The sequence below is a fragment of the Phyllopteryx taeniolatus genome, chromosome 8 (genome assembly GCF_024500385.1).
Source record: "Phyllopteryx taeniolatus isolate TA_2022b chromosome 8, UOR_Ptae_1.2, whole genome shotgun sequence".
NCBI classification, from domain to species: Eukaryota; Metazoa; Chordata; class Actinopteri; order Syngnathiformes; family Syngnathidae; genus Phyllopteryx; species Phyllopteryx taeniolatus.
Genome location: NC_084509.1, coordinates 26536951 through 26550410, shown reverse-complemented (window position 1 = coordinate 26550410; position 13460 = coordinate 26536951). Strand labels below are relative to the sequence as shown.

The 13460-nt window shown below is 45.5% G+C and overlaps 2 protein-coding genes across 5 annotated transcripts; one reads left to right on the top strand and one right to left on the bottom strand.

Annotated features, from left to right (window-relative positions):
- The first annotated feature begins 1048 nt into the window (after nt 1-1048).
- On the top strand, nt 1049-5651 carry sertad3 (SERTA domain containing 3). 4 transcript variants are annotated; one of them, XM_061781562.1, is made up of 2 exons: nt 1049-1296; nt 3289-5651. In XM_061781562.1, the coding sequence occupies exon 2, from the start codon at nt 3296-3298 to the stop codon at nt 4112-4114; it is 819 nt and encodes a 272-aa protein (XP_061637546.1). In that variant the 5' UTR covers nt 1049-1296; nt 3289-3295; the 3' UTR covers nt 4115-5651. The 4 variants fall into 4 exon arrangements, with proteins under 4 accessions (XP_061637546.1, XP_061637545.1, XP_061637548.1 ...); XM_061781561.1 differs by lacking the exon at nt 1049-1296 and adding an exon at nt 1334-1624; XM_061781564.1 differs by lacking the exon at nt 1049-1296 and adding an exon at nt 1638-2321.
- A 16-nt stretch (nt 5652-5667) lies between these two features.
- Nucleotides 5668-11768, bottom strand: kcnk6 (potassium channel, subfamily K, member 6). The gene is made up of 3 exons (XM_061781559.1): nt 11246-11768; nt 8900-9292; nt 5668-6264 (listed from the first exon to the last, which is right to left on the bottom strand). The coding sequence occupies exons 1-3, from the start codon at nt 11565-11567 to the stop codon at nt 6062-6064; spliced, it is 918 nt and encodes a 305-aa protein (XP_061637543.1). The 5' UTR covers nt 11568-11768; the 3' UTR covers nt 5668-6061.
- Nucleotides 11769-13460: the final 1692 nt, after the last annotated feature.

Sequence of the window (13460 nt, the reverse complement as noted above, 5' to 3'; positions counted from 1 at the left end):
TGCATAAAACAGTCGAAAAAAAAAAGGATTTTGATAGCATGGGACATTTCATGCCTGTGAAAAAATAGTTGAGGTCACCCATCCATCCATACCACTTCTCCTCACGCAGGTCGCGGGCATGCTGGAGCCCATCCCAGTTATCTTCGGGCGAGAGGCGGGGTCCACCCTGAACCGGTCGTCAGCCAATCGCAGGACACATAAACAAGCAACCATTCGCACTCACATTCACACCTATGAGCAATTTAACATTTTCAATTAATATACCACGCATGTTTTTGGGAAGTGGAATGAAACCGGAGAAAAGCCACGCAGGCACGGGGAGAACATGCAAACTCCAAACAGGTGAGGCCGGGATTTGAACCCGCAACCTCAGAACTGTAAGGCAGATGTGCTAACCAGTCGGCCACCTGGGGTCACCCATTAAGTGTGAAATTAAACAAGAATTCTATAAACTACGACAACGGACAGTCAATTGACAGAGAACACTTTGGAGACAGAAAGACATTGACAAAAACTGTCACCGAGCAATAAAAGGTAGTGTGTAAAAGTAATGTGGTAATGCCGGTACAATTTTGGGGGGACAATTCACTACAATCGTTACGGATGCTCACCTTTAGTGCGATAAGTGGTAGCTTGTTATAAACGACACAGATTTGCTTTGTGGATTTGTTGACATGGTGGAGAAAAAGTCAAATGTCTATAATTCTTGATCTTTGGGGTATTTGATCAAGACACGTTACAGACATGTTACTAATACATGTTGGAACTGTTATAAATGAGGGGGGGAGGCATAATATTTCCTTTGTAGGAACTCCACAGCTTCGAAATTAAAGTTAGCAGCCATGCGGATTAGTATCAAAGGCCTTAACAACAATTAATAATGTTGTAATAATTGTTATTAATGTAATTAACAATTGTTTGTATACTGTTCGCTGTAGTCTACACTTAATACGCGTTCTTTCAATTTCTATATAAGCTTTATGTAAAAAAAAAAATAATACAAAATAAAATAAGAAGCCATGCGGAAACCACTGTGCGTCAGTTCCGTTTATCGCGCACGAGTCATCCAGACGTGGTCGCCACGTTGTGGTTCGTCAAAGTGTGACATTAACGTCACACTTGTAGCAGCCGAGCTAGCCGCACACTTCATACTTTATCGCGTAGCGTCGTGCGTTCATAGATTCATTTAGTCGTCGGACATGTTGTTTCAGTTCCGCGAAGTTAAAATTCACGCCCAGGAAGAAGGGAGAAGCATTACCGGAAATCAAAGAGACTTAACCTTCAATACATAAACTGGTGGGTTTGCGTAAGAATTCAAAACAAATCTACGACAACCCCATTACGACAAATACATCTAGCAAGTAGCATAGATAATCCTAAATTGATTATTTGATATGTCATTCGTAACACGCGTGGTTTTGTAACGTTTAAGGGGTTGGTATGTTTATTTTGAAAACTCTTGACGTTTAACATCCGGCAGGTAGTTGACTCACTGATTGGCTGACCGAGTTTCATGTGGTGAAAACGTCGAACGAGTGGATTTTAAATTCTGAAATAGTCAACTTTTTACATCCTTTTTGACGGCAACCGCGGGACTTCGTGGCAACAACGAGGCTAATTTTAGGTACTCTATCGTGACGTTTGAATGTTAAATGATCTATTTCCTGTCATCTTTTACGGAAGCAGGAGGGTTTTTTTCGATCGACGTGTTGAAATTCGCAACTGCTTATATGTATCCGTCGTTGTTGACGGTGTGGTACAGTAACTTTGAATACCGAAATGGACGGATTAGATGTGTTTTAAATTATCTTGTGCTCCGGTGAAGTGGAACGGAGTCTGTCGTCTCAGCAGTGATGTCATCGTGTTGGAATTATGGCCCCCCCCAACTTGCATTAAGACACGCTAGTTTATCAAAGAACGGTAGAAAATTGCTCATTTTGTCTATATTGGTGTGTTGTTAACGTGAGTTGTGATTTCATCGTTCTAAACGCTCAAATTGCTGCTTTTTGACTTAAAAACGGCAAATTTGTGCCTGCCGTGTTAAAACTACGTTACCCATGATGCACCTGGCTAATGCTTAGCCAGTTAAGCAACCCCTAGAATTTTTTTTTTCCCCTCAAATCACAGGCGGGAGAAGACTCACAAAAAAACCGGTGGAAGCGTTTTAAAATTTAAACGCAATCGTGTGTTACTTTCAGTTTTTTTTTTTTTTTTTTTTTTAACTTAATTCTGTTGCTCATGAGAAGAGGAAAAGAGGACATTTTAATGAGCACTTTTCGACGTTAGCTCAAAAGTCGGAGCCCACCGAGGAGAAGCAACAGGTCGGTTTTTGCTCTATGAAGCCTTTTTCCCCCAAAACTTGTCCTCGCTTTCTAACTTAACCGTTGATCGGTACGTTACACTAAACGTATTGACCTTTATTTTTCTTGTCTTTTGCTATGTACGTCTCACAATTCTATGACGTCATAACACGGAACTTATTTTATAAAGTCTACCGTTCGGACGTGTTTTTTTTTTTCTTTAGGGAATTTAAAATGTTTATTTTCGTCGAACTTGAATGTTAATGTTCTAACTGCGTATTAGCGTTTTAAACTAACACGAATTAATCCATAATTTTGAAGGGAAAAAAAAAGGGAAGAGTTGAGCCGTTTTTGGCGGGGCAGGTGCTCTAGCTAGCCACGTTAGCAGCCACCGTTAGCATTAGCCTCAGCCCATATGGTGTCTTTTAATGCGTTTTGTGAAGCGCAAAAGAACACATGTCGTATTGCGAGTGGTTTAACATTATCGGAACGTACATTGTGTTGAAAAAGGTTCGTTTTTACTTGAAACTGTTGGATGTTTGGAGCCGCCATCTTAAGTGACTTCGGCTTTCTTCGGCTTTCCGAAGTCGAGAAAGTCAGGCTTGCCTTCCGAACACTCTCCCACTTGGGATGGATGAATAAATACATGTAGAATTGAACTTTATTGTAATAAAATATAATCGGTCTGCTTTCTCGGAGGACTCCAGATATCAGAGAATATTTACTGTTGAAAATCTGAAATCCAGACAATTTTGGTCAAAAGTGGGCTCCAAACATTTATCAAAATGGGTGGCAATTTGAGAACTGATTAATTGTTGCACGTCTTCAATTATAGCACATGGTGAATAAAAGGTTCAAAACCGGTTCAATGATCGTGAACAGAATCCCTCACTAACTTTTTAAGTGATGATGTAGGCGTGAATGAGGTGAGTTTTATTATTTGTGAGTGTTACCGTTGTTTGAGCTACTTTCTTTTTCTGCCCGGCAGCGTGAAGATGATCATGAAGACACACAAGCGCAAGCTCCAGCCGGAGTCGTCCTCCGAGGAGTCGCCCGGAGGCGGCGGGGGCTGCGGCGCCCTGGCGTGGGAGAGGCAGCGTCAGTTTGTGTTCAGCGTCTCCCTGCACAAGTACCAGCGGGACCAGGAGCTGCCTGAGCCCAGCCTGCGCAGGTCAGTCCTCATCAGCAACACCCTGCGGCAGGTGGAAGCGTGTCGGGCGGCCTCCCCCGACCTCCGGGCGTCTCCTGCGCTCGTAGGAGAGCCGACCGCCGCCGGAGAGAACGACCTGCCGTCGCCGGCCAAATGCCAGCGGGTGGCGTCGAGCGGCGCGGCGCCCGAAGAAGCGGAGGACTGGTGCTCCCTGTCCGCCGACCCCGATTTCACCATCTCGCCCGCCGTCACGTCCATCCTCACCGGCCTGGACACCGGGCCGGACGACGGCGCGCCGCACCTGACGCCGCGGGCGGCCCTCAGGTCTCTGGAGAACCTGCAGGCCTGCCCGGTCGCCGGCGTGTTGTGGCCGAGGCCGCCGGTCCGAGGCGTTCACGGCCCGGACCCGATGGAGTGGGAGGCCGGCGCCGAGGCGGCGCGCTCCGGCTACCTGAAGGACGTGACGGCCGACGAGGACGTGTTCCAGGACATAGACACGTCCCAGCTGGAGCGGGACATGGGGATTCTGGGCCTGCGGGGTGACGGGCGCCCGCCCGGGGACGCCAAGGGCCTGCCGTCCTTCTCGTCCTTCAGCTCGCCGCCGGCCCCCTTCAGGGACGGACTGGATCTGGAGCACCTCGTCACCATGCTGGTCGAGACCTGAGGGGGCGTCAGATTTTAACCCAACGCTGCTAAGCAGTATGGAAAGCTGCTTGAGCATTTAGTCTTGAGCCTTCAGATCCGTTTTTAGGTCTGTGTACTAGTACGGGCTTTGTCCTCATTAGTAAGCCAATTCAGCCACTGGTACAACAACTGTGTCGGACTAGTAATGTTTTTTTCCCACAACGGTATGACAATACTGCACACGAGTGGGGCAACTTTACCATCCTAGTAGATAACTACTAGTGAGGCTAAAATGTACACTAGTCAACAACTACATGCTACTAGTACACTGAACCCCTATATTTGAGCAAGGAAAAAATTAGAGTAATTGCCGCCCACCCCACAAAGGTTTGTAATTGCCACAAGGTGGCAGAAAGGCACTTTTTTTCCCGACTAGACAAAGCAGTGAAGCTCCTCCCCTCAGTGCAACACAGTTCCTTGGCATCAAGATAGTGCCAAAGCAATACTTTTATAGTAGACATGACGGGGGAGCACAAAAACGCTGAATAAAGGAGGGGAAGTTCTCACCAAAAAATTAAGTTCACAGGTTCACTGTAATACTAGTGAAATAAAGTTCTACTAGTTAATATCTAGTGCAGCACTAGTAGTACTGGTAGTGCCCAGATGTCAACTAGGGTACAGTTTTGAACCACTAGTAACGTCATGCAGTAGTAGAAAAAAAATGGTACTAGTAAGTCAGTTGTGATTCGAGTGTGTTGAATACTTTTACTAGTGATGACAAGAAGACTAGCACACGGACTTGAAGCTGGATATCAAGGCGCCTTAAAAGTTGGTCGGGCATTTATTCCATGTCCTTGATGAGGTGGCTACTAGTGCCTGATACATGCCTGTGAGTTTGGGCCCCAAGTTTTAATTGCATACTTGTAGGCCAAATGTGGCACTAGTAGTGGAAAGCAATGTTACTTGTAAGAGACTTCGACTAGTGTGCTTAATTGTCTTAGTATTTAAAACGAAGAGCGTGCTAGTACATGGGCCTCATCAAGGATGTGGACTAAATGTTGAAACATGTTTTTCATGATTACAAATATGAATCTGTTACCGTACGAAGATGAACTGACAGCCGTCAAGTGTGGAAACACTAAAATGTTGCGTGGAATCTTCCGTGAAGAAAAGTTTCACCTTGTATTTATCTTTCTTTCTGTTGTTCTTGTGAAGAGATTTTGGTCCGTGCTCTCGTTTGGTATTCGCAAAAGTTCCGGCCGAGACTCTCGGCTCCGTTTCCTTGATGGAGTGAAAGCACTTTTTTGGGTGGCAAATGTGAATATGATTTACTGAGCGAGTTATGTTTTCTTTTTTGGGTTGGGGGGGGGGGGGGGGGGGGGGGAGTTGTTCACTGACACAAAGTGTTCCAATAAGCCTCAAATGTCCGGTTTTTACAAGAACTTACCACTAACACCATTTTTCTTGTGCCTGTTTTATAAAGGAGGGCAAAATGTCCGCATCACATTTTCTTTTTTAAGAGTTGTAATTGTTTTTTGACCTGTATTTTTTTATTAAAATGTGATAATGACATTGTTCTTTCGACACAATCGGAACATTTAATTCAACATCTTTATTACTTGAACAAACAATCTGCATTCCGTCCAATACAAGAAGTTCTTGCGCAGCATCTTCGTTAAAATGTGAGCATTAAAGTGCATCTCAAGTGTTGCTATGGGAAATATTTGGCCCGAAATCACCATCGAGAAAACGTTACCATTTTTCTCGATGTCAATAATTCAAAGCACAGGAGGAGGAGCAGTGAGCTGTGCCGGAAACAAAACATGAAAAACACTTTAGCATTCCTGAGGCTTCCTCTGGAAGTTCAACCCAAAAACTGTAAACCTCAAATCCTTCCCCAAAAAGTCCATTTCCCACTCAGTCGTGCGTTTGTGTTTTTTTTTTTTTTTTTTATATAAAGTTCCTAGTGAGAGCGTGCGTTCCCGTGTCACCGCTCGCCGATCGCGGCGTACGAGGGCCGCTTGCGGGCGGCGCCGTGCCCGTTCTCCACGATGGGCTCGCGGTCCTCGTCCGGCTCGGACTCCTCGCAGCGCGGCAGCTGCAGGAAGGCGGTCAGGCCGTGCAGGTCGGCCATCTTGTGGAAGGTACGCAGGAGCAGGTACATCATCATCAGGCCCGCGAACAGGTACGCTGCAAGGCATCGTGGGAAAAAGCCGTTCAAACGTGCGTTCCGAGATGTCCCCAATTTGACATTTTCCCAGCAAATTGTTTTTGTATACATCACATTAAAAAGTCAATTTGACACACGACCGAAGTCAAATTTATGCCAAAGGTGACGAAAACAAGGTCTGTTCCTGGTCTGAAGGCCACTGGGTCACATGCACGAAAAACTCCGCCCACATGTCAACAGCCAGTAAATTTGAGGGATTAGGACCCAAGAGTAAACAGCAACTGTGGGATTAGTTCACGTTTCGTTCCGTTTGAAGGAACGGCGATGCGCTTATTCAATATTCAATATGAGCTTGAAGCACTCGTGATAAGATCCACCAATGAAAACCCAGAAACTCAATCCAAAGTCAAATAGTCCCAACTCCAAAATAATTGTTTAACACAACAAAACACTAGTTTTGGGACCTAGTTCATTCTAATCTTACCTAGTGCCTCTTGTCCAGAATTCTCATTTGCTCTGATTGTTGTTGATCTTGATCCATCGCAAATGTTTCTCGTCTTTCATATTTGTTCTACTTTGTCCTTATCTATACTATAGCAAATGTTCCTAGTTTCTAGCAACGTCTGGTCTGTCCCACAAACCCCGCAGACATCCGAGAGACTGGTACCTGGCACGCTGGAGTGAAGGCATCAACTGGGGTGGGTCTGGTTCTGATGAAAACGTATTCAAAGTCCATCAGACCTTCGGTTCGACATTACTGACAGTAAAGCAACCGTTTGTCGTCGGTGCGAAAGATCTGAAGACAAGCGGTTGGATACGTCCCTCGTCATTGGTTCAGCTGACTCCATTGGTCGCGCACAGTTCATTTGGGGACAAAAAGGGCCATTCAGCGAGCGCTCTGATTGGATTACAGAAGACGTCCGCCTCTGAAGAACGAAAGGAGCAGCGTGACCAAAGCGGTCGCCGCTAATCAGAAGCACATGTGCTGAGATCTTCTTCGGGCTCACGGAAACATTGTTAGAAAATGGAGGACCAACGAGCTCTGAAGCAGTTTAGCATCGGATGCCATTCACGCCAATCAGACTTTTGGTAAACGTGACAGCATCTCCTAGTGGCCTGGCACACACACAACAATATTTATCTCGGTTCAATTATTATTATTATTTATTATTCCAACAAGTTTGTATTTGCTGGCGAAAATGTCTTTGAAGGGGACACAAACAAGTTGAGGCGCTACGAGGAATCAATTACTCAGCAACTAATTCGGTTTATCAAATTAAATCAATTATTTACTGACCTTGTTTAACTTAACATTGTCCAAATCCTCGGAATTTCACCCTTTCAACAGTAAATAATTATATTTATTATAATAAAGCAGACTGTTTCAAAATAAGACATTTGCAAACACAATAAAGGGATGGAAAATATTTTTTTTTATCTGATTTATAAAATATATATATATATATATATATATATTAACAGTACATTTATTGTTATCAGGATATAAAATGTCCATATCCTACGGCATCTAAAGTGGGCGAAACATGACGCCAAAGTTGGGACGGTTATTTGGGGGCGCTGCCGCGAAAAAGGGGGCGCGAGGGTCTCTTCATGGCAGCTCGCAATTTTTTTTTTTATTACTAGTCCAAATCTCTCAAAAGCAAAAAAAAAAAAAAAAAAAAAACCAGACTTATTCAAACGTCGCCGCCAGGGGCATCGAACGCGCAAGCCAGCTAACAAGGCCAGTATAATTCAAATAATAATGTCATTTTGCATTAAAAAGGTCCAATTATGAAGGTTAGTATTTTGGTTCGCTGACTAACAACAGCATAAAAAAACAACGCGGACGACTACGTTAGCTTCGGCCAGAGTCTTTTGTTAGTTTTAGGATTTGGGAAGGGAACAAAATCAAACATTTACATCCGACCTTTCTGGCTAATCACAAATCTTTTCAAACACAATTAGCTTGTAAAACAACAAAATCTTTTCCAAACATCTCGGACCTCTGTTCTTGTGCTTGGCCAGTTTACCTCTGGGGGGTGTGGCTTAGCAAAAGGTGAATGCCAATTAGTGCCAACGGGAATCCTTTTTTTTTTTTTTTTTTTTTAAATGCCAGCCTTCCAAAAAAAAAAAAAAAAGTCAATTTGGTGCCACACGACAGCAGCAAGAAATTTCCAGTGTCGTGACGTCATAAAACACGCAAATGAGAAAATGTCCAGCAGTGACATTCTGCCGCCACATGCCACACTAGCGTGGCATGCGCCGGCCGCGTGCGCTGCCAGCTTTGTCCGCGTTTGAAATATAAGAAACAAAGCATTTGAAATTTACATTTAGAGTTTTATTTGATCAAATAATTGTTCCCTTATAACTACATTACATTTCAATAATACCATTAAAAATGAGGATGAATCATTTAAAAAAAAAAAACGAACTATTTTATTCATCTTTAAACCTCATTTACAAATGACGTGCGTTTTAAAACTCTAATTTAAAATCATTTTTTTGCCCAGCCCTGCCCAAAAACGTCCACTGTAAGCATTTTGTTTCAATCAAATGTCCAATTTGAAGACGGGGAACCTCGACCTGAAGGAACATTCTTGAAACGCGTAACGGCTGGAAGGGGTCGCTTCAAGCGGACGCGCGGCGCGTACTCACCCATGACGGCGACCTGGTAGACCTCTCTGAACTTCTGCTGAGGCCGGGCGGCGGGCACAAAGTCTCCCAGGCCGATGGTGCACAGCGAGACGAAGCAGAAGTAGAAGCCGTCCAGGAAGGACCAGCCGTCCTCCGCCGCGCTGAACACGGCCGCCGGAGCCGCGAACAGACACAGCAGCACCAGCGCCAGCAGCGCCAGGAAGTGCACGCCGGCCGCCGGGCGGGCCTCCAGGCCGGCGCGCTGCAGCCGGCCCAGGGGCGCCGCCACCAGCGGGTACATCAGCCGCTGCACGCACGCCGTCAGGACCAGCATGGTGAAGGGCACGCCCAGCAGCGCGTACACGATGGAGAAGGCCTTGCCCGCGTCCGACAGCGGCGTCGTATGACCGTAACCTAAACAATGCAAAACATTTATGACGTTCACAAAAGCTTTGCCAATATTTGGACAGCCAACATTTGTGTATTTTTCGCCAGTGTTTTTGTTTGTTTGGAACATCTTGGTATGTTTTCCATTTGTGTAGATTTCAAATATTTTGACATTTTCTTTTTTTTATGGTTTTCCATTTTCCCAAAAATGTATGGATTTTTCCATCCAGCATTTTTGTTTTCCCAATATCTTGGTATGTTAGTATAGTAGTGGATTTTTTTTTGTAGCCAATATCTTTTTCAATTTTCCAATTTTTCTTTTCTTCTTTGTACTTTTCGAAACCTATTTTTATAACATCTGCATATATTTTATTTAGGATTTTTGTTTTTACCAATACTCTGGTGTACATTTTTTCCCAGTGCATTATTTTTATTTTTCTAACATTAATTTTTTTTATCAAATGTTTGTCTAATATTTTTATTTTTTTCCATTTTCTTCTAAAATACTTCCGTCTAATCGGCTTAAAACAACAATGGATGCAAAACTTAAAACCTAAATTTGCATTATGAATCAGATTTTATTTCAATTTTTACCATCCGCAATTTGACGACCAAGTGTCAAGGTTTTGCGAATTCCAATCCGACGGTTCCGACTCGGGAATAGCATCGTTTATCGAGTCCGTCGCCAAATGATCGTCTGCGGGAAATGGATATTGAAAGAACGATGTCCGAATTGAGTGCAGTACTGGTCTGCAACCAGCAGAGGTGCCGTTGATTCATTTTACAGACGAAGAACAGGATGACATCTGGAGGGCGTTTAGCTACATCCACAGTAGCAATCTCCCAATTCAATCGGTCAAGGAAGCCCCCCCCCCCCGATGTTCTCGGACGATCATGCGAGACGTACTGTCAATTTTAGATTGACTTCGCCATTTGAAAAAAAAAAAAAAAAAACGCATACCATTGAGGAAACCGATTAAGCTTCGTCGTTAGCGTCGGCGTCGTTATCCGTCACAGTCTCTACGCGACATTACGAGCTTCCGCTTGCGTCCGATGAGGTCGAAACGAGACACTCGCTGCTCGGCGGTCACGAGGACCTCACGTCCAGGAATTTGAGGGTTCAAGAATTCAACGTCAACCAAACATTTGTAGCGCGACATTGGCGGAGAAATTTGAGGCTGGCGAGGCTAAAAAGCACGAAAGGTCAAGTTGATTTTGCCAGACTTTGAATTAGCGTGCAAACGTCCGCGTGGGAGCGCACTTCCTGGAGGAAAGCGTCTCTCGGTCGTGAAACTTGTTTGCCGTATCTGCAAAAGTCCAATTGGTAGCGACATGCGACTCCCGAGTGCAAGCAAGAAGTTCATCCATTACATTTCCTATAGCAGGGCTGGAGTTGCTTTCAGTGACAGTCTGAAATCACATAACCGAGCAACACTACAAAATCGTTTGGGGAGGGGGGGGTGGGGGCTTCAGATTGTGTTTTGGGGGCTAAGACACATACATACATTCTTTTTTTCCTAGGGGGGGGGGGGGGCTTCACCCCCTGGTCTCCAGTGAAGTCTTCTGCTGCCTTCAGCGACAATTAGAAATGACAGAAGTGCTAACATAATTGATGGATGCTTATATGTTACGTTCAAGTTGTCTGTCCACATCATGGCCTTGAAACGAGTGGAGTGACAATCTGAAATCACGGACCTCCCAAACGTAATTGATTGTTTCCAAAATGTCTCCCACGTCCACCCAAATTAGCAGCGCGCTAATTAAAGCGCTTGAAGACGTCGAGAGCCTGAAGGTCTCATTAGTTTCGGCCATAAGTTGTCTTTTCGTTTCTTTGTGACACGAATGTGCCGAAAGGCAAACGCCAACGTGGCAACATTTCGGTCAAACTTCTTCCACTTCTTCTTCTTCTCGACGCACGTCGAAATGAAGACGGTAAGAACGGAGGCGAGCAAACAAGACGAACGAGTTGTCCGCACTCACCCACGGTGGTGACCAGCGTGTTGGCGAAGAACATGGCCGAGGTCAGGTCCCAGTTGGACGGGTCGGCGGAGGCGTTCCGGAGGGCCGCCACGCCGTACCGGTTGGCGGCCAGCACCTGGCCCACGAAGAGCTCCAGGGCGGCGGCCGACACGCAGCTCTGGTTGACCAGGAAGCCCCGCTTGAGGGCGTCCGCGTGACGGCGGAGCCGCTCCTCCACGGGCCGCTCGAGGCTGGAGAAGACCAGGCCGCCGAACAGGAGGTAGACGACGTAGAAGAGGACCAAGGCGCCGAGGAGCAGCCACGACCTGCCCAGGGGATGCATGTCTGCCGCCGACCGAGCCAAGCGGGCCGGAGACGCTCCAGCCCCCGACTCGGAACTTTGAGGGGGGCGGGGGGCGGCCACGGGGCCCTCCCCCCTCCTTCCTCCTCCCCCGCGCCGGGGAGGAGGAGGAGGAGGAGGGCTTCGTCCCGGAGGTCCATCCTGGATCCTGGATCCACGGTATCACACGATCGCGTTACACAATCGACACACTAAAAACAACAACAACAGTCATTTTGTGCGCTTTTGTGGTTTTACCACAATGTGCCCATGGGACACTTCATTAGGTACACTTGCTCCAGCTAATCTGATGAGATTCAATCACAGTCTGTCCAAACAAATTTTTTTTTATTTTTTTTTACATTAACACAATTTTAAAGTTACTCATTGAACAATACGAAAATATTGTTCTTTTTTATTTTTTCACAAAAGGGCCCAATGGGCATTTCATTAGGTACACTTGCAACCATCTAAGGCACTGCGTCTAAACAAATAATAATGTTGACGTTTGGAGTGACACCGGCTTAGAGTTACTCATTTGACAATATTTTACAGAAACATTCTTTTTTTGTGTGTGTTTTGTTTTTTGTTTTTTCCCCCCACAAGAGGGTCCATCGGACACCTCATCATCTTTAATAAGCTAGACAGAACTTGTGGCCGCCCGATTTCGTGTCTTCCTTTTTCAAATTTGCTGATCTGAAAACAAACAAAAAAAACATTCAGGGGGGTGCTATCAAAGGAATTTGCCCAAAATGGCCGACTTCCTGTTGAACTTTGGGCACGGGCCCTTGAGACTTTTTGGTCGCCCGGTCTCGGATTGATTGGCATTTGGCGTACCTAATGAAGTGTCCAACGATCCGGTAGATTGGATCTTGAAGACACCGACCTGTTTGTGTTCCCTCCAAAATGCCAACTCCATTGGAAGGCGCGCAGTCGCTTTTCACGTGACGTACGATGACGTCGATGCGTTTGATGATGATGATGTTGTTTTGCACTCGTTTTGTCCTGAGGGGTCACATGACCTCCCTCGTCTCTTGGTTTTGCTCACTCGCCGTTGTTTCTTTTTTTTTATTTTTATTTTTTATGTAAGCTTGTTTTGCTTCCTCTGTAGCTTAAAGCGCTTCTCATCATCATCACCACCTCCTGCCTCTGCGCTGACTCAGCAAAAACTGCACTTAACCCTTTCGCACCTCAAAGGAGAAGACAAAAAAACGAAAAAAACTGACACACTTTGACTAGAAGTGATTAGCAGAGAGCCGAGAAAAAGGCGTCCTAGCTGTAGCCTCGGCATCTGCGTGCGATGTGCGCGACAAACAATCTCGGGGACGTTTGACGACCACGTCGGTGACAAACAGCTCGTAATTGTTAGCAATGAAATGTTAAATTTGTACGGACAGAACCTGCCAAAATGGCGCCACATTGCACGCATCGCTCACAAAGCGCTGAGACATGTGAACAGTTGGAGCAGAACCGGGCTCACTTTTATTTACGACAAATTTCATCACCGAGGAGACTAAGGGCCGCCGCGGGAAAGTGGACACTGCGTAGCGCAATGACCATAGCAATAGGCTAAGCTAATGTTAGCATGTTTGTATATTTCAGTTCAGGACACTCGTAGAAGACTTCTGCTGCATCCTGTAGTCACCACTCATCGGCGACTAATTTTATCTGAGAGGAGACTGAGGGCAGCTGTAAGAAAAGGGGAGGCTACGGAGCAGAGCGTAGCTATAGGCTATGATAATGTTAGCATGTGTGTTTTCTTTTGTTATTTCAGTTGGTAAAACTGTCACTAGTAGAAGGTTACTCTGCTGCGTCCTGCATTCTACTACTAGTACTCCTCGGCGACTGATTTGCTCTGAGTGAAGACTAAGGGCTTACTTCAGGAAAGTTGGAAAT